This window comes from Sorex fumeus, unplaced genomic scaffold, assembly GCF_029834395.1.
Source record: "Sorex fumeus unplaced genomic scaffold, SorFum_2.1 ptg000006l, whole genome shotgun sequence".
Lineage (NCBI taxonomy): Eukaryota > Metazoa > Chordata > Mammalia > Eulipotyphla > Soricidae > Sorex > Sorex fumeus.
Window position 1 is genome coordinate 62,266,683 of NW_026606063.1, and position 26,300 is coordinate 62,292,982.

A 26,300-nucleotide genomic window follows, 5' to 3' on the forward strand; every position below is an offset into this window, starting at 1 on the left:
TTAGGTTTGTTGGCGTTTCAAAATTCACAGGAGAGCACAGCAGGCCTAAGCTACCCAGTTTCATGCCCGATCTTTTCCTAACATGAAAATAATGTGCCTGTATGCCCAAAATATTAGAGAGAGAGTGAGAGTTAAAAGAAAATTGCCTGCAGTAAAGGCAGGGGTGGGGTGAGGTGGAGGTGGCTGTAGGGATACTGGGAACATTGGTGACTTTGGTGGTGGAGAATGTACACTGGTGGAGGGATGGGAGTCGATAGTTGTATGACTGAAACTCAATCATGAAAGCTTTGAAACTCTATCTCATAGTAGCACTGTAGAACTGTCCTCCCGCTGTTCATCCATTTACTCAAGCGGGCCCAGTAACATCTCCATTGTGAGACTTGTTACTGAGTTTGGCATATCGAATATGTAATTCAATAAAAAATAATTTAAAAGAATACAGAAAATAATGTGCCTGCCTCAAGGGTGCTCTTCTGAGTCTGAGGGAAATCATAGGAATGTAAAGGAAATAACTTGATCTACTATATGTCTTTCTCTTCCTTCATCATTAGTTAGGGTTTTTTTTTTTTTTACTTCGTTTCCCAGCTGTTACTGAAGCTCATGGCCCTTGAAAATGAGACATGATTTTGTGCTGCAGATTTTTCTGCATCCAGCAAGCTCACAAACCCGCCTTTCTATCTTCTTGTTGTGCCTCTCTGAGTTCGGGACTCAGATTTTTTGTGAGGTTGGGGGAGTGGAGTGTACACCTGGCAGTGTTGAGGGCTTATTCCTGGCTCTATGCTCAGGAATCAGTTTCAGTGGGCTCAGGGACCATATGGGGTCCCAAGAATCAATCCCAGGTTGGCCGTATGCAAAACAAGCACCCTTCCCCACTGTATTATCACTTGGGCCCCTTAGATTTTTTTATTTTTATTTTTTTATGTGGGATTGTTCTTTGAGTAAAGAGCCTTTGTTTTGCAAGATTACATAGTGGTGGAGACCTGCAACTTTGTAAATATACATATCACCACTGAACTTAAATATTGAACTTAAATATTGTTAAAATGATTAAACAAACAAAACAAGAAGAATACAAGCATATGGGCATTAGTGGAAAGAAGTGAAACCTATTTCCTTAACTTCAAGGCTGAAAGCCGACATGAATAATTTTTTTTTTCCCCAATGCTGGGATCATAGAGAGATATAAGGCTCCTAAATGTGCACAACATTCAAAATTCTCTTTTGGGGTGGTTGAGGTGAGGTGAGAGAGTGTTCCCCAGCACCATTAGGGACTAGCTGAGATAAATCCGGTGGAGCTAGAGAGGCCTTGAGGTGGCCTGCATGTTCTCCAGCCCATGCAGCTCCCTCCAGATCCCACTTAAGACTTCAAATCAAGCTACTTGTCTCTGAATGGCTCATGGCCAGACCCTAATATCTTGATGTAGAAGCTTCAGCTGAAACTCACAGATACCATACATGACACATTTGAAAACTCACCATTAAGAGTAAGGCAAAGACAGAGTGATAGTACAATGGGTAGGGCCTTTGCCTTGCACCTGGTCAACCCAAGTTTGATCCTAGCATCCCATGTGGTTCCCCAAGCCCACAGGAGTGATCCCTGAGCTCAGAGCCAGAAATAAATCCTGAGTACCACCAAGTGTGGACAAAAAATAATAAAAGCAAAAAGAAAATTAAAGCATTTAGGCTTTGGCTACTGAATCATTTTTTAATTTTATTTCTTTTGAATTTTACTTGGTTTTTTGTTTTTGTTTTTGAGAATCATTCTTGAAGGGAAAAAAAATTCTTTAAAAGACTGTTATAGCCTGTCCATATGCAAATGCATTGACAGAATTGATTAAAAATGAAGAAAATTCTGTGGCTGCTGTCCAGCCTCTAAAAATGTTTGATTGACAGACAGCTAAAATTAAAAAAGCAAAGAAAACCACTCTTGGGCAAACTGCAGGAAGGCTCTCCCTCAGTCCCACCATCCTGTGGCACTGCTCTCTGTTCAAGGCTGAGCCTGCATTAATTTTTGCACATGGGACCTAAGACATCAGCTGCCACCCTTCCTGCTTCCATACCTCACCCTGCCCCCCCACAACATCCTCTACCTCACCCCACTCCCAATGTGCTGCTCATAGCAGGACTGTGCAAGCTTCAAAATTCAACCTGGTCAGATCTTCAGCATGGAAAACCCTACTGAACAGGACACCAGAACCAGCTCCTTTCTTGCTCCCCACCTGATTTCTAAGTCCCAGAACTTCTGCACATACAGGTGGAGCTGTTTTGCAAAGCCTGTGTGTGTTCCTGGCATCACATAGAGACATGAACTCTAACCCATCTCCTCACCCATTGACATATGGGCTTTCTCCGTTCAGTCAGTGTGAGAAGACTTTCTGCTGTGGCTGGTCAGAAAGAATCACTCTTACTGCTAACCAGCGACTGTCCAGTGAGTTCACAGCAACTTAACTTGGCCTTGTCTCTCGCTCCATACATATGTTTGTCACTGAGCTCTTCTGATTAGCTCCTGGGTGGAGCACAAGCACTAAGCCCTTTCTTCCTTCTGACAGACACACAGCTTGAATCTCTGCAAGAGAGGCAGACCCCACAGCCAAGGAGGTACCTACTAAGGCAGATCCTGGGTGGGTCCCATGCATTCAAATGTGTAGGCAGGCCAGGAAATTTGAGATTAAAAACAAATCTTCTAGGGGCTAGAGAGATAGCACAGCCAGCAGGGCATTTGCCTTGCACGTGGCCAACCCGGGTTCGATTCCCAGCATCCCATATGGTCCCCTGAGTACTGCCAGGAGTAACTCCTGAGTGCAGAGCCAGGAGTAACCCCTGTGCATTGCCAGGTGTGACCCAAAAAGCAAAAAAAAAAAAAATCTGCTAGACGTCTGTCCATCAAACTACTAAGCGCTTAGCCCAACTGCTCTCCCCATTTATCTGACCTGGAAAGGCAAAGGCAGGTTTTACAAACTACTTTGTGAGGTTTATTTAAGTAGTGATGTTGGTGCACCCTACTTAAGAAGAACCTGAGAATCCTTGGAAAGTCAATACTCTGAACAACAGCCTCTTTGCCTCTGTAAGTGTGTGCTTCTTTCAATATTAATGATGGTAACTCTTGGTTCCTATCCCAGTAAGGGTGGAACACCAAAGTCAGCTAACTAACCTGATCTGAAATAAGGAAAAGTAGAACAGGGCAACAGAGTTCACCCTCAGTACAGAAAAAAAAAAGGCCCTCAGTCATGCAGTTTAAAATATTCTATAAAGGAGCACTCATCTATTTCTATCACTTTGACTATTCTAGGTACTTCCTTTAAGTGCAGTCCTAGTACCTTTCTTTTTGTGAATGGTTTGTTCTACCTCATGTCCTCAACATTTATCCATATTTAGCACTTGACAGAGTTTTCTTCCTTTTTAGCCTGTTCCATCATGTGTGTTTGTTCATCCATTAATGGGCACTTGGAGTTCTTTCATCTTATGGTGATTGCAGACAGTCCTAATTGGAATCTGAACTTGTCTCTTCAAGATTCTGCTTTCTGGGGCTTGAGGGATAGTATAGAGTACAGGGCATTTGCCTGGCACAAAGCTAACCAGCTTTCAATCCCCAACATCCCACATGGTCCCCCGGAGCCCAGATCCAGGAGTGAGCACTGAACATCACTGGGTGTGGCCCCAAAACCAACCAACCAAACGCAACAATAAAAACTCAGCTTTCTTTTGAGTCTACGTGGAACTGAGATTCCTAATCCTGTAAGCAATTTTATTTTGAAACATGTATAAGGATTCCATTTTCCCCATATTCTCCCCAAAATGTATTTTTGTTTTGTTTTGTTTTATAGATCCCTTCACTTGGTATAAGACAATACCTTATTGTGGTTTTAATTTAAATTTCTCTGATTTTTAGTGATGTCTTATTGGCCATCTGTATTTCATATTGGGAGAATGTTTCTTAAAGAGAGTTTGACATTTTTTTAAATCAGACTATTTGATTTTTTGGTTATTGATTTGTAGGTGTTCTTTACAGGATCTTACCCGCTTATCACATACATGATTTACAGTTTTTTTTTCTCATTCTTTGTTTCCTTTTTGCATTTTTTTCTTTAATAGTGTTTAATGTAGTCCCATTTGTTAATTTTAACTTTTGCTACTTGCTGTCATAATCAAGAAATCTTTGCCAGGTCCAATGTCACACGATCTTTACCTTTTGTTTTCTTCTAGTGTATATCATTTTACATCCCACGTTTAGGTATTTAATCTATTTGATACAGTTTTGGTATGATGTTAGATGAGTTCCAATCCCATTCTATTTCATGTAGTTAGTCAATTTCCACCACACCATTTGTTAAAGAAACTTTGCTTTCTCTGCTGTGTGATTTGGTACCTTTTCTGAAGATGATTGGCTCATATACCACAACTTATTTCTGAAATCTTTGTGTTGTTTTAACACTTCATCAGTAGATTTTATCTTTGTGCCAGTACTAGACTTTTGATTGCTGGAGCTTTGTGACATTTTTTAAAATCAGTAGATGTGAACCTTCCAATTTTGTTTTTCTTTTTCAGAATTGTTCTGCCTTTTCGGGGTCCCTTGAGATTCTATACGAATTTAGGATTTTTTTTATTGTTTCTTATAAAAAGGAAATTACAAGAAAAACAAAATTATTTTGTTGTTGTGGAAAAAAAAGTTGTTGATTCTGGTAGGGCATGTATTGCTTTGGCATTATATTGAAAATAGTATGACTTCCAAAAATTTTCTCACAGGAAATTTATTGAAATAATCTTGGCAAACCAAAATGCCTCGAGCCAGAGAGATCATGGAGGCAATGCTTTGCCTGGGTTCAATTCCCAGCACCTCGTGATCCTTCCAACACCCCACTCACATACCCCTAATACAGACAGACGATGGGAACACAGACACACACACACAACTAATCCAGGCAGACGGAGGAGGGGACACACACACACACACACACACACACACACACACACTGAACTAAGCCATGACCCCTAACTAAGGAATGACCCCTGGGCACTGTTGGGTATGGCCACAAATCTGAAAACGGCATGACGAGTGACTCCCCAAAAGGTATCTAGAAGATCAGACTGTTTTTCACACATTATTTTTTGTACTCTTGTTCCTGTACCTTGATTCTGTTGTAGGAAAGACTAACCTCCACGAACCTGTTTCATTTTTCTAATTGTATAAATTTTCCTTTTTTAAAATAAATTTATATTTTTTGTTGCTCTTTGTTTTGGGGTCACACCCAGCAGTGCTCAGAGGTCACTCTTGACTCTGCACTCAGGAATTACAACTGGTGGTACTTGGAGGACCATATGGGATGCCAGGGTTTGAACCCAGGTCAGCCATGTGCAAGGCAAGCGCTGCTACCGCTTCAGGCCCAATTTACCTTTTTTTTCAGTCACTGTGAAATTGCAAAGTTAGTTATGAGTTTTCAGGCGTTCTGTGTTCCAGCACCAATCCCAGTTCCTTCAGGTGTCCTTTTCCGTCCCACCCCATTTGCCTTTCCACCAGTCCTATGAGAGGCTGTGTGTGTGTGTGTGTGTGTGTGTGTGTGTATGTGTGTGTATGTGTGTGTTTGCACCATGGTTTACAGTACTGTTACTTACAGAATTTTGTTACATAACACTTTACTACATTTCAACACCACCTCCTCCTCCCAGTTGAATGCTTTCCTCCACCATTGGCCTTGCCCCTTTCCTTGTCCTATCTCCTAACCCCCTCAAATATGGCATATTTCCTACTGAATACCAGTTTCTGTGTTCTTCATTTCCATTGCCTTGGGGTATTTGTTATTCCACTATTATGTTTCTTTAAATCCTGAATATGAGAGACATCATTCTGTGTTGGTTTCTCTCCTTCTGTCTAACTTCACTCCACATGATTTTCTCTGGATCCCTCCATGTAGCAGCAGATTTGATGACTTTATCCTTTCTTATGGTTGAATAATAGTCCGTTGTGTATATGTACTGTAGTTTCTTTATCTAACCATCTGTTCTTAGACACTTGGGTTGTTGTTTTTTTTCCCCCAGATTTGGGCTATTGTGGATAGTGCTGCAAGGAACATACGGGAGCTAATGTCTTTCCTCCATTTTGTTTTATGGCCCTTTGGGTACATTCCAAAAAGTGGAGTTGCTGGGTCAAGTGGAAGCTCAATTCCTTAGATTTTTTTTTAGGAATGTCCATATTGTTTTCCAGAAAGGCTGGACTGGTCGATATTCCCCCAACAGTGGATGAGAGTATCTTTCTCCCAGCATTCATGATAGCACTGGTTCTTGTTTTGATGTGTGCCAATTTCCGGTGTGAGATGATACCTCATTGTTTTGATTTGCATCTTCCTGATGATTAGTGATGCCGAGCATTTTTCATGTGCTTTTTGGCCATTTGTATTTCTTCTCTGAGGAAGTTTCTGTTTATCTCTTTCTCCCCATTTTTTGATGGGCTTGGATGTTTTGTTTTTGTGAAGTTCTGCTAGTGCCTTATATATCTTTGATATTAACTCCTTATCAGATGAGCATTGCGTAAATCCTTTCTCCCCATTCCAGGGGGAGAAATGATTTACTGTCTCTGTATCCTGGTCATCATTTCCTTTGAGGCGCAAAATTAAATTCTTAATTTAATATAGTCCCATTTGTTTATCTTTGTTTCCACTTGCTTGGTCAGTGGTGGTTCATCTTTGAAGACGCCTTTAGCCTCAGTGCCATGAACTTGTTTTAGATCTAGAATTGCTTCCCACGGATACTATTTCTAGATTCTCTTCTCTGCTCTCCATCTCCCTAGTACCATCCGTCTTTGCCTTCCTGATCTTAGACGTGTATGTGTGCTCCTATGTCACATACTCTAGGGGAAAGCAGGTGAAACCTCTCCTGCAGCCCCTGCACTGTGCTCTCCTGTGGAGTCACCATCTCTGTCCCCTCACTCTCACTGCTGGGAGCCTGTCAGGAGACAGACCAGGGCCCGTGACACACCGTGGTGACAGACAGGCCACCCTAGAGGTGACAGAAGGTTTCCAGGAGCAAGGCCAGCAAGTAGATGTGGGTGGTCCAGTGTTTTCTGAAGTCAGTGTGGAAAATTCACCAGCAGGACTATCTTCGGGTCCACCTCTTGGGTTTTTCATCTCTGGAATCTAGCTCCTAATGCTCCAGACAGTGGCAGTTCCTGGATAGGAAAGCCAGGTCCGGCGTGCCAGGAAGGTTCCTGCCTGGAGAAGGTTTGTGTCTTCAGCCATGTGTCTGGTTCCCTTCCGTCGATGTGTTGTCAGCAGTCCTCACATCCTTTTTCCCTTGGGGTCAGGTGAGGTAGCTGGCATAGATGTAACTGGAGAAATAGCTCCTCCCATACATGTGTACCCACCACTGTCCCTTCACAGGAGCTGTGACCCAACGAACTCCTCTGTTATGTGGGGCAGGTGATACCTGGGCCTGGGGAATTGGGGTGTGAGTGGTGAGTGGTGTTCAAGTTATCCTGTGCCCCAAAGTGCTGTGTGGACTGTCCTTTGCCATCCATGACTTTAAAGTCAGTGATCATTTTGTGTGTATGGAATTTAAAAAAAAATAGAGACTTGTTTTTTTCTCAGACTTTTGTAACTTTGCTTTTATGTCAGATTTGTTTTACAAATGAATACCCTTGTTTACTTTAGCCAGTCATGCTTAATTCTGTCTGAAAAAAATCAGTCTTCCTTCTGGTTTGATTGCTTTATCTGGGATGGATCATTTCAGAAAACACTCAGCTTAGGGCTGGAGTGATAGCACAGCGGTAGGGCGTTCGCCTTACAAGCGGCCAACATGGCCGACCCGAGTTCGATTCCTCCGCCCCTCTAGGAGAGCCCGGCAAGCTACCGAGAGTATTCGATATGCCAAACACAGTAACAACAAAGTCTCCAATGGAGACATTACTGGGCCCGCTCAAGCAAATCGATGATCAACGGGAGGGCCTTTACCTTTACCTTTACCTTTACCTCAGCTTAGTAATCAGCCTCACTCCAATTAGAGGTGAGCAGTCCTTGATAACCAGCCCAGTATATGTTTTTTGTTCCAGCTAATTAGACTTTGTATTTTTTGTTTAAAGTTCTCCTAGTTTTAAATGTAAGTTAATTTTTATGAAGAATAATACAATAACAACTATAGTATCAATAAAAGATACAGGAACATCTTTTTTTTATTATTATTTTATCTCCTTCTTAGGAGTTTAGTATTTCTTGGAAATGACATTGTTGCTTTTTGCCTCCCTCAGTTGACCAGATCTACCATCTGGCCTCTCCCGCCTCTCCTCCGAACTATATGTACAACCCTATCAAGACGCTGAAGACCAATACAATTGGGACATTAAACATGCTGGGTAAGTTGTCCTTTCCTCCTGGTGGGGAGATTCTAGGCCACTCCATGCATAGGCAAAACTGTCTGTTACAACTTGTTTTATTTGCTTTTGTTTTTTTGTTTTGTTTTGTTTTTGTTTTTTGCTTTTTGGGTTACACTCAGCAATGCACAGGGATTACTCCTGGCTCATGCACTCAGGAGTTACTCCTGGCTGTGCTCAGGGAACCATGTGGGATGCTGGGAATCGAACCTGGATTGACCACGTACAAGGCAAACACCCTTCCTGCTGTGCTATTGCTCCAGCCCGTTTCACTTATTTGATCTTGGTCTTTATCCCCCTCTTTTCTGCCTCACTCTTACTGTTCAGTATGATTTGATTGGCCTTCAAGAGTGTCCTGGAGCAAATAACCATTGGAGCTGGTATGATCTTAGTTAAGTTGTGTGGAGTGACTGACAACCATTTTTTCCAGGAGACTGTCTGGACTTTCTCCACCTCCCCTCTGCTACTGGGCCAGCGTGTCCCCATGCTGGAAAGAGGTTCTATGTCAGATGCAGCAGTGGGTTGGTGTGGATCACCCAGGGAGTTTCAGTGTTGCTCCTGGAAGCATCTCCTGGAATCAATGTGGGAGGAACTCTTCTTGGTGGGGCTGTTGGGTTGTCAGTCCTGGGGTCTAGCTGTTCCTACTACACTGTTCCTCTTAGAAGTGAAAGATGAAGGAGGAGCAGCAGGGATATGCAACAGGAATATGCCAACTCATGTCTTTTTGCAAACGTACCTTCAGTGTGATGCCGGGGATAGTGCACACAGATCAGTGCTTGAAAATGAGATCCCTGCTGAAGTCTGGCCCGGGCTTAAGGAGCAAGGGTGTTGATGAGCTGCACGGTGGAAGAAAGGAACCAGCTTTGAAATTGTCTTGTGAAGCTGGGTTTAATCATCAGAACACAAAATTAGATTTTCCAGATGGATTTGGGAAATCTTGCACTAAATTTGAATGGAAAGGGCAGTTGGAGGTTGGACGTTTCAAGTCTCTCAGACTAAACATTTTGGGGGCCTCAAGTTCTGCAGGAAAAAATATGATTCATTTGATGCACATAGCGCCTTTGTCCTCGTCCCCGTCTAGAGCTGTGCTTCTAGGGGGCTATATGCGATAGAGGCACCTTCCCATCTAGACTCGGACCTTCATCCCCTCACATTACCCTTTGTACCTGCACCCTAACTTGGCGAGGAAAAAACCTGAGCTCGGACTGTTGGAAAGAACATGCTTGCTCCTGATGTTTTTGCAGCCATTGAGGAAGGGCCTTCGATGAGGACTGCTCTGACATGCTGTAACCAGAGAACTTAGTGTCCCTTAAGGGAGACGTTGTCCGGGCACCAACACTGGGGAGTCCAAGAGGGAAGGGAAGGGCCTGAGAGAGGTGGCAGCGATGCAATGATTCATAGTTGGCAGAGGTGGCTTGGGCTTAGTTTGAACCGTGAGTGAGATTGCACCTGTAGATTACAATGGAAGGAGAAAGTGCCTTGCACTGTGGATTGTGATGGAAAGGGAAAGGGCCTTTGGGTGATGACAGTGGGCAAGCACTGGAGGGGACACTTGCCAGACCTACATTGAAAGTGGCCTTTGGAGACAGGTGGAACCATCTGTGGCAGTGTCGTCTGGCTTTCCCATGCCACAGCCCGTGAGTCCTGCATCTGTCTTCTCCAAACCTCTGCTACATTCAGCTATCCAGAAGAGACCCTAGCTTCATTGTGGAAGGGATTCTAGCAGTGACAGCCACTTCCTGTCTCTGCCCTTTGCACGCACCACTCCCGTGTGGTGATAACATGCTGCAGCTTTTTTCCTGGGAAGCTGGGTGGTGCGAATGTAGGTTCTCTGTGTTCTTAAGTCTTCCTGCAAACAAATCACGGCCTCAAAGTTAAGACTTTCCTCTAAGGCGTCTCAAGGGTCCCTTCCCAGGAGCCACTGCAGCATTGCGTCTGTGTGGCATTTGGTATGATGGGCACCCACCTGCCTTGCCTGTGCTGGGGGTGGCTTGAGAGGAGGAGCTGGTGTCCTGCAGACCCCATATTGCACTGTGTCCCCCCTCCATTATCCACCCAGGAAGTTGGTGGCTTTGGCACAGGTTTTCTCCAGGTCCTTTGCTGAGTGGCTGCCACTGTGCACTCCAGCCTCCATCCTCCCTCATCACCAGCTCCTGACTCTCAAAGCCTGGGTCCCCACCCTCTTAGGATCCCCCCTGCCTGCTGTTTCTTGGGCCATCGTTGACCTTTTGTGGAGCTTCTCAAAGCCTCTGTTAAGCGTTTGTACTGTGAATCTCTGGGACAGTGTCTGAATCCATCAGCTGCCTGTGTCCTAGTTCATTGTGTATGTGATGAGAAATGAGATCAGGAGTTGAGAGCGGGATGGTGCATTGAAGCGTGGTTCTCGGGGGAAATTTCAGTTCCTGTTGAACATGGAAGGAGGAGGCAAGGTGGTTCCCATACACTCTTCAGCCCCACATAGCCGGATGTTGCCAGCAAGCATGTGGAAGAGGTGGCAGGCAGGTGGGCTAGAGGAACAGTGGAAATTAGGGTGTGTGAAGATCCTTGTCTTCCGCCTACCAGATGGAGTTACCTGATAAGATACTGAGTGACATGTTGGGATAAAGTACTTTTTAGGAAGCATTTCAGACTACAGCGTTATCAAACCAACAGGTTCTACATTATTGAATTCTCTGACTGAATCCTGTGCTTCTGAGTCTTCTCTTGTGTTTCTACTGCTTCTGCCTTCCCTTCTGTTTCCAAAGCAGCTGCAGTAGAATTACTCTTGGAAAATACAGGACTGACTTAATTCCCTTGTTTCTGACACTGGATATATGACTGTAAGTGTGTGTGTGTGTGTGTGTGTGTGTGTGTGTGTGTGTGTGTGTGTGTGTGTGTACTTTGCAGGCTCCCCTGAAGTATATGTTTTTAATCATATCTGTGCTTCCTCTAGGACTAGCCAAACGTGTTGGAGCCCGTCTTCTCCTGGCTTCTACTTCGGAAGTGTATGGAGGTGAGTAGTGAGGTCCAGCCATGCAGTGGGCAGTGTGACCCCCGTGGCAGGTTAGAAGTGTAGCAGAAAGGTGCCCATGAATCCTCAGAAGCCTCTGCCTGAACTTTTATAAAAGTCAGTATCACATTTCTTTGTAATTATAGGCTTCAGTTACATATCATCAAAACCTAATTTTCATGCTCAAAATTTCATTTGAGTATCAATTTTATTCGCATTTTCTATTCCCATTTGTTGCTTGAATCATATTATTTCATACATTTATAAACTGTTCAAAAACTGTCATCATCCTGTCTTTGTAGATTCTGTATCAATACTAAAATTCACTAATTTTTTAAAAAAAATATATGTCAAAATATGTATAGTCACAAGTATACATAAAATTAGTATCGTAAAATTAATAGTTAAAATTATCTTTCATGTTATTTAGCAATTAATCATTATCTCATAAAATGCTGGGTTTAACCTGTAGGGAGCTAGTATTTTCCTTCAAGAAGAATGTGTTATGCTAGAAATAAGTTATTCTTTTATGATAAATATCCATTGTCTTAAGTTAAAATTTAAAAAAATTTTAAATGTGCTCAGGAGCCCAGTGCTTGAAAGCCGGAGACTTCTCCCAACCACCTGCCTCCATGTGCCCTCCGAGGGTGGGGTGAGCCTGTGTTTTTCCAGCTAAGGCTCAGCTCAGGGCATTCTTAACAGGTCCCCTTGCCAGGAAGGGGACACCTACTGGTGAATTCAGCTCCAAAAGTTTATCAGAAATGAGACACTGTAAAGGGCTTCCACCAGTTAAGCTGGAGTGCCACAGGTCTTGCATGCAGCCACCAGGCACTCTGGGTCAGCCTTTAAAGCTTGCTTGGCAAAGAGCTGTACCAAGACCTTCCCTGGTAAATGACAGTTTCCGGAAAGATTTTTAACTAGGTAGTGCCACAAAACTCAGGAACCTCTCATCACCCTCAATACTCAACTTGTGAAAGATGTGAATTAGCAGAGGTGACAGTGGCTGCCTTTCAGTTCCTGAGGGTCTCTGTTCAGTGACACTCCACCTTCCTAGCCAAACCAACTGGTACAGGAATTTGAAGAACTTGCTGGTTGATGAAGCAGAAACCAGGCTCCAATTTGATGGCATTTGTTTATTTCCAATTACTGTTTGGACAGAAGAAATAAGGGTGTCTCAGGGAAAATGGAAATAAATGCCCATAAAAAATCAAAATTAAAGAGAAATTTGGTGAGATGCAGTTCTGTCGCATGTGACAGGGTCCCTTTCTTTGACACCTGGGCAGATGCAACCTCCTTCCTTCCTGTTGACCATTTGCTCTCTAGGGAACTCTGTCGCCTTCTCCATTCTTTGGCCCAATACAGGTCAGCACTCCGCACCCCTTCCTCCTTTTTTTTTTTTTTGGTGAGAAACTCTTTACGGAAAAAAATTAGTTAACTAAAAATAATTAGTTAACAAAAGTTTTTTAACGAGTTTTTTTTAACAAGTTTCACTTAGCAAAATATACCATAAGTGAGATCAGAGTACAAAGGAAGTCTTAAGTCTAGGCCTCACCAGTTACCTATAGCATTAGTATTGTGTCTTCATTTTCAAAACTATGTTTTTAAATAAAAAAGCTTAAATTTAACCTAAAAAATTTTAAATGAAAATAAACTAGAATGAATAGACATGAGAAATGTTCCTCTTTGAATTAGAGATCTGGCACCTTGAGTTTTCCAAAAATAAAACAAAAAAAGCACATTTCCCCGGTGTGTTCTTGGTGACGTGGTATAAAAGACCCACACCGAACATACTCACATAGCATCACTTTGAAGTACACTACCTAAACATTAATTGAGAAAAGCCAAACATAGTTTTAGGTTTTTTTCTGCTTGTATGTGTGGGCGGGCGGAATGGTAGCACAGTGGGTAAGGCGTTTGCCTTGCACATGGGTAACCCGGGTTCGATTCCTCTGTCCCTCTCAGAGAGTCCGGCAAGCTACCGAGAGTATCCCGCCTGCATGGCAGAGCCTGACAAGCTCCCCATGGCGTATTCCATATGCCAAAAAGTCACAAGTCTCACAATGGAGACGTTACTGCCCGCTTGAGCAAATCGATGAACAATGAGAGGACAGTGCTACAGTATGTGTGGACAGCCCAGAAACAGGCTTCTGTAAAAGTCTAGCAGATAGAAGCTTGTCAGATGTCTGAAGTATAAAGGTTCACATGTTGATTATCTTTAAGGGCTCTTCTGCTCCTTTCTGTGTTTTTTTCATGGTGATGATGGTTTTGAACTCAGGAGTTTCTGTACTGTCTCTGGCCTCCCAGTAGTTTTTCCTTATGGGTATTTTAAAACCCAGCAGCAGATTGAGAGGCCAGAATCTGCATCCTTTGACTACCCTTGTCTCCTTCTTAGTCCCTGGCAGATCCCCGTTTACTCAGGAACAGAAATAACTTGTCACCTTTCAGATAGAGCACAATGATATATGATCCCAGATAGTGTTTATATATAGCCCGATAGTAGAGCAGTTGCCTTGCAGGTGTGAGGAACTGGATTCCATCTTGAACACTAGCAAAAAAATTAAAAAATAAAAATCCTTCCCAAACCCCACCTTGTCCCCAAATTAATTTGTAACAGAATTTCTGTGCTTTGTCCTGAATTTCTTGACAAGGTTCTGTAAATTATATACATGGTTATATAAAATTCTGGATGTACCAGATAAATATTCACTCACAGGCCAGAAGTATACTTGTGTTAAGAATTTGTTACTGGATTTCTTAAAAAGCTCTGCTCTCATGGTACATTCTTGTGCATTGGTTTATACAGAGAGTAACAGGAATCAAGAAATACAAGATACCTGAAGGAACAAACAGCTGTGGGCATGGCCACACCCTTATAGCCCACACAGTTCCCATTCTCCTGCAGAGTCTCAGACTTGTTCCCTAGATATCACTTCCATCTGCATGACGTAAATGCATGCTTTATTGTTGTTACATTTTACAGATGTTTAACTTAGCCATTTATTCATGGAATATAGCATGTATAATAATTTACAAGGGAAGTTTCTGGGGAAAAGGCGATATTTAAAATTGAGAGACTGTAAGCTTTAAATTCACTGTTTTTCCCCCTTGTAAGATCTTACTGTTTATTTAATATGGGCAGTAAGAATACTCTGACCCATAAAACTAAAATCAGCTTTGGCACATTGGAGTTTTATATTTCATAGTTAACCTCTCCTGTGAGTGTCCTCCGTGGTCTGTCTGAAGTTTCCTTTTGCCTCATAGATTGTCATTGTTCATAGTGCATGAGCTCAAATAAAGGAAAAATCTAATCATGGTCTAACTCCCCCTCTCTGCCCCCCAATTCCTGCCAGATCCTGAAGTCCACCCACAAAGTGAGGATTACTGGGGCCACGTAAATCCCATCGGACCCCGTGCCTGCTATGACGAAGGCAAACGTGTTGCAGAGACCATGTGCTATGCTTACATGAAGCAGGTATGGAGCCTGGTTCTGGGGATCTGGGAGATTGGGAGATACATCTGCAGAAAACCTCTTCCAGCAGTGGCACAGAACACCCAAGGAATGCATTGGCCCTCGGGAGGCGGGGAGGAGAGTGAATGCTGTTTTCTGTTACTATAGATGATTGTGCTCTCAACAGTTTTCCCCCCAGCCCATGTTTAAAACATGATATGCGGGACTGAAGCGATAGCACAGCGGGTAGGGCATTTGCCTTGTCCATGGCCGACCCGGGTTCGATTCCCAGAATCCCATATGGTCCCCTGAGCACTGCCAGGAATAATTCCTGAGTGCAGAGCCAGGAGGAACCCCTGTGCATCGCCGGGTATGACCCAAAAAGCAAAAAAATAAATAAATAAAAATAAGAGATGACATGGGTGTTCAAGTCTCTGCAGTGGAGCTCTGAGCAGTGGTCTCTAGGGCTTTGGGCTGTAGCTACTGTGTAGGGGTAAAAATGATTATTGCTCCAATTTGAACCCCCCCTTAAGAATTGTTATTTTACTGTTTTGTGGTTTTGGGTTTTGGTTTTGCTTTGAGGCCCACGCCTGGCTGTGCTCAGATCTTCTCTGGCTCTTCTAAGGAATCATTCCTGGCAGGAGTCGGGATCATATGGGAGAGTCGGGATCATATGGGATGCCACATGCCAGGCAAGCCCCCAGGAATTGTTACTTTATTAAGTAGTCCTTGATTCTTCATGCTGTGCTGAGTGCTCTTTCCCAGGTAGGTTGGATACTAGAGAATGAAGAGGCCTGTGTGGAAGTGCAAGAGCCTGTTGATTAGTTGATGGTTAATATTCCAGTTGCTCACTCACGTGCTGATGTGCGGAGTGTACAGCCCCCCTAATTGCATGAGGCCTGTCCCAGTGCTCTGTCCTGGCCTTCCTGGAAGACATGGAGTGCTTATGTAGAATCCCAGAGGGCCCGACCAGACTCCACAGACTAGTTCACAGACTCCAGGCTCATTCACCTGTTCTTCAGTGACTCTTATTATGCTCCCAGAGGTCCTTATGGACATGGCTTTGTTGGAGTGGGGCATGGAGTAGGGATAGGAGTTTCTGGGAACAAGCTGACAGTCTGGTGACCGTGTCTAGGACTCAGAGACTCACGGGTCCCCATCCCTAGAACAGCCTTCAGGTGGGCTGGAAGCTCTAGGGGCTGCAAGGATGTGGTCAGGGGCTTATACTGAGTCTACAGTGGGCAGTCAGCTGAGCATGATTTTAAAAAAATTTTTTTTCGGGAAAGAAGTTATCAGAAACTTTGCTCCTTATTAGATTCCTAATGAAATAACAGCATTAAGCGCCCACAAAATAACCTTGTATTGACAGAGGTTGTGTGTCTTTCTCATTTAGAAACAGCTCATTGCCATTCGAGTTACTTTGGGCAGTTGGTTTGCAGGATCTGTTTCTCTCATTCGAGCCCATAAAAGTAATGTGTGCAATTTGTGGTACTTAAGGAAACTTTATCATTTAGTAAATTTGATAAGTTATTACCTGTTTTCTTTTGCATTCAGCCTTGTACTGTTATTTCTTACTGTGATGCACATAGGTAAAGGGCAGATGGGATATTTTTAATTGAGCTTTCCGGTTTTATTGAGTACAAGTATATGTGTGAAGGTATAAGATTCTTATAAGTGTTGTATTTAGGTATGACCAGCACATATGACAGAGCATGGACTGTATGCCAGGAACTGTTCCGTGTGTGGGGCACTGGGCTGAGAATTCCTCACATTCTCACACTGGTTGTCCACACATGCCATGTGACTTTGGGCACTCAGCAAAGTAGCACCTCGGACCTACAGTCCTGTGGACCCAAAAGTTTCTGGAGAGTGATGCCAGGGTGGTGTCAACTGTACAGGAGAGCTCTGAGGTGCCCTCTGCCCCTCGTACAGACAAATGGTGTGCACCAAGCCCAGTGTGCCATGTATAGCGTTGTTCCTCATGTGGGTAATGCTTATTCTGTGGGATGGTCAGTGTGTGGTTTACCTGTAGAGGGCCCCTCCCAGGGTCATTCATCAGGCAGAGGGACCCGTTGAAGTTAACGATGCGTGTAATGATGCCCTGGGTGAGACAGGCACCATGGATCTCTGTGTGAGACTGTGCACACGTCACTGGCCATTGTCCTGCAACTTGCCCTGTGGGAGGCCCTGCACTCTCTGTTGGTACTCAGGCTCTACGCAGGCTCACTGCACTGGAAGTGCCCATGGGGTACTGTCGTCACCCTGGAGTCTGGCTCTCACCTGTTTATGCTGCCTCATACTGGATCAAAACATGAGGCTATCTCTGACCCTTTGTGATGGCAAGGCGGCAGAATCAACAGAGATGTGGGCACACAGGACAAGCCATGACCTCCAGAGGCAAGGGCAATGTGGCCAGGTGTGGGGGCCTGGGAGGAGGCCATGTGGCACTGCCTAGGGTTCTGTGGAGAGTAGGAAGAAGGTGGGTCTGTGCCTCCCATCCTGCTCTCTGGTCTGTCCCTGAGTGGGGGGGACTCTTGGCTCCGTGACAGGGCCATACTGGATGTGGGATTGAACTGAACCTCCCAGGAACCAGAGTCAGGCCGGGAGGACTTGGCTGTCAGGAGAGCAGCGCTGCTGCTGACCCCTCCAGGAGTTGCTGCTATGGTGGGACGCACAGCAGGAGCTGGGCAGGATGTACCCAGCAGTACCTAGGCTTCCCCCCAGGAGTGAGTGTAGGGGGAGGTCAGTGAAAGCATCACGTACAGACAAGGAGGGGTCCTAGAGAGATGGATGCTTCTTTCACTCTGCACTTGCACTCACCTCCCAGCAGGGGGAGGCTGGGCACTTCCTGCCCATCTCTGTGGACCCTCTGTCTATGGCCACCTGGCCCAGGGTCAGGGTGGTCTGTTCATTCTCACCTTGTTCCCTTCTTTTGGCACAGATGTGGGAGCACCTCCTTTTCAGATGGAAGTGCCCCCCTTCCCCACCAACGCTGGCTTCCAGCTCACTGTGGGGCTCGAACCCAGGACCTGCCATTAGTCAGATGCACTGCCCATCTTTGGGCATCATGTGGGGGTCTGTGCAGGCAAGGAAGGGTAGTTGAGTGAGATATGGCCCAGCTTCTAAATTAGCCAGGTGGTCCTATCCTCCCTGTTCCCATTGCCTGGGAACCCCCTGTGCCCCAGGGCTGGATCAAGGAGCTGGATCAAGGAGCCTCTTTGATGACATCACCAGATCACCAGTGCTGAGTGTCCCCCTTTGGGGATAGCAGCTTGTTGGCTAAGGCTTGGAGCTTCAGGTTTTACAAGTGTGCCATGTGGGAACATGTAAAAGGAGCAATCAGAAAGAAGGGTGAGCTAGGCGAGCAGTATGCCTTTGGCCAGAGACACAGGACAGCAGGCCAGGTGCTTACCTTGTATGCAACCCACCCAGGTTTGAGCCTCAGATCCCTGTATGTTTCTCTGAGCGCAGAGTCAGGAATAAGCCAGATGTGCATGTCCCCTTCCCCTGCAAAAAATACCCAAAACAGAAAGCCTACTTTGGAATAAAGTCTATTATTTTAACAAGGTAATGATTTTGTTTTTATTTAAATAAACGGGCACATCTGCCTTAAGTATAAATTGCATTTTTAAAAGCACAATATCGTACGTTACTATTTCTTACTCTGAATATTCCTAACATATAATGATTGAGAATATAAACAAGATGGAGCTATGAATTTTCTTTTTATGCCCTAAAATATGTGTGTGTGTGTGTGTGTGTGTGTGTGTGTGTGTGTGTGCGTGCCAGAGATTTTCTCAGGTGGTTTCCCCTTTTTCTTCTCTTCTTTTTTCTCTTTTGTTATCTGTGCGGGTCACTCTCATGCCTGATAGGGGACAGGCAGTACTATGATTGTCTCACACACGCTTGGCAGATTCTGTGCCATGAGCCACACTCTGCCCCCCCCCCCCGAGTTCTTGCTAATGAATGGAATTTTCTGATGCTTTTTTAAGCAGAATTTGTTTCTTCAGGAAAATCTTCGGCACATGCACCTTTGGGGGCACATCCCCTTCTCTGAAGATTTTCCTAGAGCATTCTTGTTAGGAGTGGAATGTGGTTAAAAGTTGTCATCAAAGGGCTCAGCCATCTCTCATGAAGACTTTGAACTCCTTAAGGGGGGATCGAGTTACCACCTCTTAGTGCTCTCGATGGTTTTATGAATGTAGGAGCTTGTCTGGTGTGCTGTGATCCATGATTGGTGTACCCTCTGGTCTGTGGAACAGACTGCCATTCATAAAGCCATGGACTAGCTGAGCAGAAAAGAAAACTCAGAACTTATCTAGTCCTGTGGGTTTGAGGGTGATTGTTTGGGTCCTCTTCGGGCATCAGAAATGCTTGTGGAAAATTAGCTTAGCTGGCTTGTGTGTTCTGACTCAGTTTACGAATCAGCCTGCAGCTGAACCAAGTCTGGTGCGGGCTGTGTGAGATTTCGCATCACGGGTGAAGTCGGGCGACCTGGCTGGAATACACAGGGCTGTTGGCAAGACAGCCAGGCCGAGCCTACCAATGTCCTGTGATCTCAGGGTGTTCATCCTCCACTGTCCCCACTCAAAACTTTTCTCTCCCACACCTCCTTTTAAAAAACAAACATTTGGCTCTCTCCACCCTTGGAGAAGCCTGCATTCTCTCTGGACGCGTTACACACTCTCTCTCTCTCTCTCTCTCTCTCTCTCTCTCTCTCTCTCTCTCTCTCTCTCTCCATTCCCCGCTTATCCGCTTATCCCTTTCTCTTCCTCTCCAAAAGCCTCCAAATAAAATCTGTTACTTCAAAGAAAAAAAAACAACCATTCTCTGTTACTGTTCAGCTAGGTCAAGAACAGGTGATTTTCTTTATGGTTTAGCTAGGTCTAGGTCTAGAACGGGTGTTTATCTTTCTGTACTTAGGCTGATCCCCTCTGCTTTTACCATGACAAAGAAGTTGTCAGGGTGGAGATGGAAGGTGACTCCCACCTTCCACCCAGGACATCACTCTGTCCCTCCCACCCCCACCCCCCCTTCCCGCAGTCTCCTGGGTCAAGCAAAGCACAAACACCTCAGGCCCAATACTATCCACTGTCATGGTGCAGTGGATCAGAGCATCAGGCATGATGTAGTTCCTAAGAATGTGCTCCTGTGCTTCCCCTTTCCCAAAACAAAACGCTCTCACGCTACAATCTTTTTTTTTCTGTATCTCCTACTTAACATTCATTGGTATTTAAATCCCTATTGAGGGATAAATTTGCCCACAATATTATGTGATAAAGATAGAAAAGAGTAACCATACTGTGGTCTCGTTGTGAGTTGGATATTTGTTTGTGGGATGTGGGGTGGATTATAGAGACAGTCACGCACACACCCCATCCATCCCTCTTTAACCCAATCCCAGGATTCTGGAGGCTTTGTGAAATCTGGGACACAGCGGATTTATTTCACGTGGTACAACTGTCCCAGATTTCTCTACAGTGAACACCTGGGTTAGTCGGAACCACACTGTCACTCTTGTTCCGCACAAAGCAGCAGAGCGTGGACCCTGGCCAGACATTAGCAGGAGCCACCAAGTGAAATCCCTCTCCCCTCCTCTTCCCCACTGCAGGAAGGCGTGGAGGTGAGAGTGGCACGGATCTTCAACACCTTTGGGCCTCGCATGCACATGAACGACGGACGCGTCGTCAGCAACTTCATTCTGCAGGCGCTACAGGGGGAGCCACTCACGGTGGGTATCACCTGCTGTCTAGGGACTAGCAGAACACACAGCCTGACCCGCAGATGCGGGTCCGGAGCCGCCACCGGTGTCACTGCACATCCGAGGACCAGGTCCAGTGTGGGCACTCACTGGGGAAAGGAAGGAGTGTGCAGTTCCCGGGCCCTGCTGTTCCTTAAGTCTGCGGTGACCTCAGTACCCTGGGCTGTGCCTTTGTGTTTGCTGCCCCCTTGCTGGTCTCTTCCACACCCAGTTATGGTGGGGCCTGGCATGCACCTCTTGGGCAGCCCCGAGGTAAAGGTGTGTCTGGGGTGGGTCTCAGCAGCCTTCCTTGCAGGTGGAGATGCTCCTTCTCCTGCCATGTAGTCTTGGCTGAGAATGTCTTTGTCGCTCAGTAGTGGGCCAGGGCCCGGTCACACGCAGGGTCCTTGGCTTCCCTGTGGGGGCCTGTGCAGATTGTTCACGCCTACTGCCAATCTCACTCCTCTCTCTTCTCTTTGAGGTGGGGGAGTGGGCAGTGCCCTGGGATTTCCTTGGTTTTTAGTCCGTGCTCTCCATCTTTCTTCTCTCCCTGCTTCTTTCCACTTCTTACCTCTGCTTCTTGTCAGCCTGTTTTCTCCTATGGTCCTTGAACACACTGAGTCTTGGCTCTTTAATTCAGCCACGTTCAAGTGGATGCTGCCAGTGGTCGGTGCCCACGTCAGCATGCTGGATTCAGTATTTGTGTGGGCAGAGCAGGTCAGCGCCCACTTTGACAATTCTGCAGGATGGTTTGCTTATCACCTGAATATGCTGGGGGCGGGGAGGGAACCGTAGAGCTGTAGGTGCGTACACTCTTCTGTTGTTGTTTGTTTTCAGTGTTTTGTACCACACCCAGTGATGCTCAGGGTTTATTCCTGGCTCTGTGCTCAGGGATCACACCTGGGACAATTCGGGTCCTGAGGATTGAACTCAGGTTGATCACGTGGAGGCAAGTGCTACTCTGGCCCACATATCATATTTTTTCCCTCTTTTGTCTGCTTCTCTTTGTTGTCCACAACTCACTCTCTAGGCATCTACCAATAGAGAGGTTTCACTGATTTCTTTTCTGTGACCATTGCATCTTGTACCTAATGTAGCACTCGCAACCTGTCTATGGGGCACTCATTAGCCCCATTTTCCAGATTGATTCTGTGCTCAGGAGTTACTCCTCCCGATGCTCAGGGGCCAAAGCTTGGGGTTTTGGCGAGGCCACACAGCAGTGGTCCGTATTTGAACCCAGAAACTGCTCGACAGTTCAGTGTGGTGCGTGCACAGGCTCGTGTGAAGTACACTGAGGGCAGGCGCTAATGCTGCTTTGCCACTTCCCTCTGAGCAGCGCGGTTTGCCCACAAGGGCACAGTTTCGTGGAGTGCATTTGCCCCAAGCAGCCCGGGGGTGGCCCAAATGAGGCCGGAAGCCTTCTGATTTTAAAATCCGGGCTCTCTATCCGAAAGGAAATGTTGGAGGAAATCATACTCCATCTCTTGGCTGAAGCCCGCATTTTATTTGTTCTTTAGTCCACCATTATAGAGTGCTAGAAGATTCCTTTGCTAGAAGACTGAGGCTCCCAGCATCACTCATGGGGGAGTCGGGGAGTGGTGGTCACAGTCCCCACACCCACATGCTACCTGGCTATGACAGTTCCCATGTCACCGTATCTGTTGGCCCTTCCCAGCTGGATCCCTGAGGCAGGTTCAGCTTCTCAATCTGCAGCACCTTTTCTGGACTTAGTCTAGAACTCTGAATTTTTTTTTTTTTGAGGTTGGGGGGACTTCCCAGGCTGTGCTCAGGGGTCCTGACAGCAAGCCCAGCAGTGCTTGTCCTGCCTCTGAAGATTCTGTTCCCAGCCCTGCTGGGATCCCGTTGAGCCGGGTACTGAGCACAGGGCCTCCGTTTGTCTCTGACCTCTCTTCTGGGCCACGCCTTCCCTAACAGAACTGTGGAGTGTCTCCACCCTCCTTACTTCGCTCCTCCAGGTGGAAGTGCCTCAGGCTTCCCAGTGTCTAACTCACCTGGGTCCTGGATTGAGTTCCTACCGGCCCATTCTCAAGACACCAAAAGCTGCCTCCCTCTCGGCATTCTGTGTTGGCCCCACTCAGAGAGGGTGAGGTTGCCAGGGTCATCCTCACCGGACTGAAGACCAAACCCACCAAGCTCTGCCTTTTCTCGGTACCTCTCCTTCCTGTCCTCCTTTCTGGACCTGGAGGGATGAGCCCTGGGAGCCAGAGTAGGCTGATGTCCCTTGACTTGCCATCATGCCACCATCGTCATAGTGGGTCCTGGGAACCAGGCTCTCCCGGAGACAGAAGCCTCCTCCAGCAGGGCAGCGAGTGAGGGGGAAGGGGGGGAAGCTGGGGCTCCTTCACTCGTGGCTGTGAACTGATGGGGGCTCTTGGAGCAGCCTGGTCCTGTGGGGTTGGTGGGAAGCGCGTCCTCACAGGCTGCTCTGTGTTGCTCCCGGGCCCTGCTGGGCACTCGGCTATAGGAGGAGCAGACAAGCTGGATGCTGCCCTCCGCAAGGAGGCCACATGACACAGTGCCCAGGCAGTGCTTCCCAGTCCCAGAGGAAGGGTGGGAAGTACAGGTCTTGAGCCAGTCCCAGCTGCTGGTGGGTCAGGGTGGGGAGGACTGTAAGCACAGGTAGGCCTCAGGGCCTGCAGCAGGTCCAGATGGAGCTGTAGACCTTCACTGCCCCGCTCAGCTCCAGCCCTAGCACCCTGGGGCTTCTCCAGCCTTGAACTTCACATGAGCGTGGCCTGGAGCATCGATTGTCCGGATTGTAAGTGTCACTGGAAAGGGGCACTGAGCGTTATGGGGGACTGTCACCTCTATGCCCTTCGAGAGCCAGACTCAGACCCTCACGTGTCCAGACTCCATCTAGGTTGAGTCCTTTGAGTCTCCTCTGTGAAAGAATGTGACCCAAACACGCACGCCTGCATCTCATCCCTCTCATCAGGGAGTGTTTCAGAAGTGCCTGGTGTGACTTATATTGTCCCTGCCCAGTGGTATCAGCCCAGAAGATGATCCCTGTAAGGAGGGAACCGTTTCCAAGTCACAGGGTGGTTGATTTTTTTTTTCCCCGCCAGGTCTAATTACCTGTTTCCTCCTAGGTATATGGATCCGGGTCCCAGACAAGGGCGTTCCAGTACGTCAGGTAAGGGTGTCGCCCATCCCCGGAGCAGGCCTGGGCTGCAGTGCCAGGCTGGTGGGGAGGCAGCAGCAAACCCTCAGAACCTGTACAACATGCCACTCACCCCACAACTTAGCAGCCTGGGTTGTCTCCCCGTTGGTTAGGTCTCTTTGAAGTTCTCCAAGCTTGGCAGTGCCTCCGTGATCCCCAGGTGTTAGGTTCTTGCTGCCACCTAGTGTTTCCTGGCCAGACCTGCCTGGTTCTTTCACACCAGGCCAGTGTCAGCCTTCCCCATTCCCCAAACCAAAATCCAGCCCCACACTAAGTGGGACTTGCCAAGGTGGCAAAATTTGTCGTCATTTAAGGGTAAAAATAAGACAGAAGTATCCTAACACTGAATGTTGTATTGAAACTAAATGCTGATAAGTCAGATAACTTGGTTGGATCAACTCCCATGGTAATGATTGTTGTTTTCGTGGCCAGTCAGTTGGGTTGGTGATATAGGTGAAAATGCAGTCTGGGTCCTGAGGGATGACTTACCATGAAACCAGTTATGTACACTAAAATAGGCTCAGCTCAGGAAAGTTCCAGAGAATTCCTTGTGCTTTTCCACTGCCTTGAGTCTTTGTGAAATCCACTTCTAAGACTTGGTACCATAAAAGTACCATAAAAGTACCCTCCTTTTGATGCAGATGCCCTGAAGTGGCCTTGCTCTTCCTATAGTCGTGAGGTCATCACTGGAGCACTTGTAGGGGTGACGCGGCAATTGGAATACAGGTCTGAGTAGCCCCCTCGCCCCTTCTCAGCCAGAGCAAGTAACTAGGCTTACCTGATTATGTGAGGTTGCAGGTAGAAGTTTTTTTTGAGCAATAAGACTTCTAAGGATGGATGGGACTGGACCAATAGTACAGCTGATGGGGTGCTCGCCTTGCATGTGGCCATCCAGGGTTCAATCTCTGGCATCCCACAACAGGAGTGATCCCTGAGTACAGGGCCAGACTTAAGCCCTGAGCACCACTGTATGTGGCCCCAATCAAAAAGAAAGCAAAACTTGTAGCAAGGGTAAGGGGAGGGTGAAGGAAAGAGAAAAATAAAAAACAACTGTAGGTTTTCCTGAAAGGTTTTGTGAATTTAATGTAAAAACTGTGAATAAACCTCCGTGATGGTCAGCGTTCTCCTCTCTGTTTTCCTCCCCACTCATCTCGCCTAGCAGACCCCAAAGCCTGGGTCCTTTTGTGGCCCGAGTTTTCTAAGGAAGGTGTTAACCAGGAATTTGTAGCTACCCTCTTCCTGAACATTCATCCAGGCACATAGTACTCAGAGAAAACTCTTGTCACATTTCTGTGTGGGGACTGTATTCATTGACTCCCGTGTATTGAGTACTGTCTTCTCAGGAAGATGTGTTCTCATCACACTCTCCCTCAGCCATCTGCCTGCGCCCCGTGCACGTTCTCAAGGAAACCCTAGAATCTCCCCTTGCATCAAGTTCATGGTTCGTGAACCCCACACTTCTCCAGTGCAGAACCCATGTGAGCCATTAGTGAGACTGCAGTAAGAAGGAAATTGCTTTGACCCATCCTTTCTACTGTTCTCCTTATTTCAGTGTCATCAGATTTTTTTTAAATCACCTTATGGTTCCAGATCAATAGTATAGGAGATAGGACACTTGCCTTACATGTGGCTGACCCAGGTTCAGTCCCCAGCACCTCAAATGGTCCCCCAAGCACACCCCATGTGTTCCCGGAGCATGGAGTCAGGAGTTATCCCTGAGCAGAAAGCCAGGAGTGATCCTAAGCACAATCACATGTAGGCCCAAAAGTAAAAGTAAAAATGTTCTAAAAATCTTCTTTTAAAAATCTGCAGGTAGTGGGGCTGGAACAATAGCGCAGCGGGTAGGGCGTTTGCCTGACACGCAGCCAACCTGGGTTCGATTCCCAGCATCCCATATGATCCCCTGAGCACTGCCAGGAGTAATTCCTGAGTGCAGAGCCAGGAGAAACCCCTGTGCATTGCCTTGTGTGACCCAAAAAAAGCTAAAAAAAAAAAAATCTGCAGGTAGGGACTGGAGCGATAGTACAGCAGGTAGGGCATTTGCCTTGCATGCAGCGTATCCGGGTTCAATTCTCAGCATCCCATATGGTCCCCCGAGCAACACCAGGAGTAATTCCTGAGTGCAAAGCTAGGAGTAACCCCTGAGCATCGCCAGATGTGACCCAAAAAGAAAAAAAATAAATAAAAATCTGCAAGTAATATTGTTTGGCATTTTAAGAAGTCAGCTGGTGCCGCTGTCACATGTGTCCTCCCAGCTGCCTGGCTGCTCTGAAGCTCAGTGCCAAGGTGCAGGGGTAGGGGGTCCTGTCAGATGCTGGCGAGTGTCTGACAGAGGTGACATCAGTGGCTTCACTGGAAGTGTTGGCTGTTGCATTCATCATTTACTCCCCAGCCTTGAGGGGCTTCCCTTGAGTCAGTGGAATTAGGACCTGGGGCTGCTGTGATTTGGGGAAAGAACTTCTCTACCTTTTGATTCTTGAGCTCAGCAGAAGTGGTTAACCTACCAGGGTTTTACTCTTTCATGTAAGCTTGCTTTAGGAACTTTATTTCATCATTAAAACACACACAGTCGCACAGTCTGAATCT

The 26,300-nt window shown here is 46.3% G+C and overlaps 1 protein-coding gene across 3 annotated transcripts in view; it reads left to right on the forward strand.

Annotated features, from left to right (window-relative positions):
- Positions 1-26,300, forward strand: part of UXS1 (UDP-glucuronate decarboxylase 1) — a 96,318-nt gene that overhangs the window by 60,649 nt on the left and 9,369 nt on the right. For all 3 annotated transcript variants that reach the window (XM_056123071.1, XM_056123081.1, XM_056123089.1), the window contains 5 exons: positions 8,234-8,338; positions 11,289-11,348; positions 14,696-14,817; positions 20,405-20,524; positions 23,644-23,687. In XM_056123071.1, the coding sequence (XP_055979046.1) occupies positions 8,234-8,338; positions 11,289-11,348; positions 14,696-14,817; positions 20,405-20,524; positions 23,644-23,687 (451 nt within the window). The remainder of the gene's footprint in view (positions 1-8,233; positions 8,339-11,288; positions 11,349-14,695; positions 14,818-20,404; positions 20,525-23,643; positions 23,688-26,300) is intronic.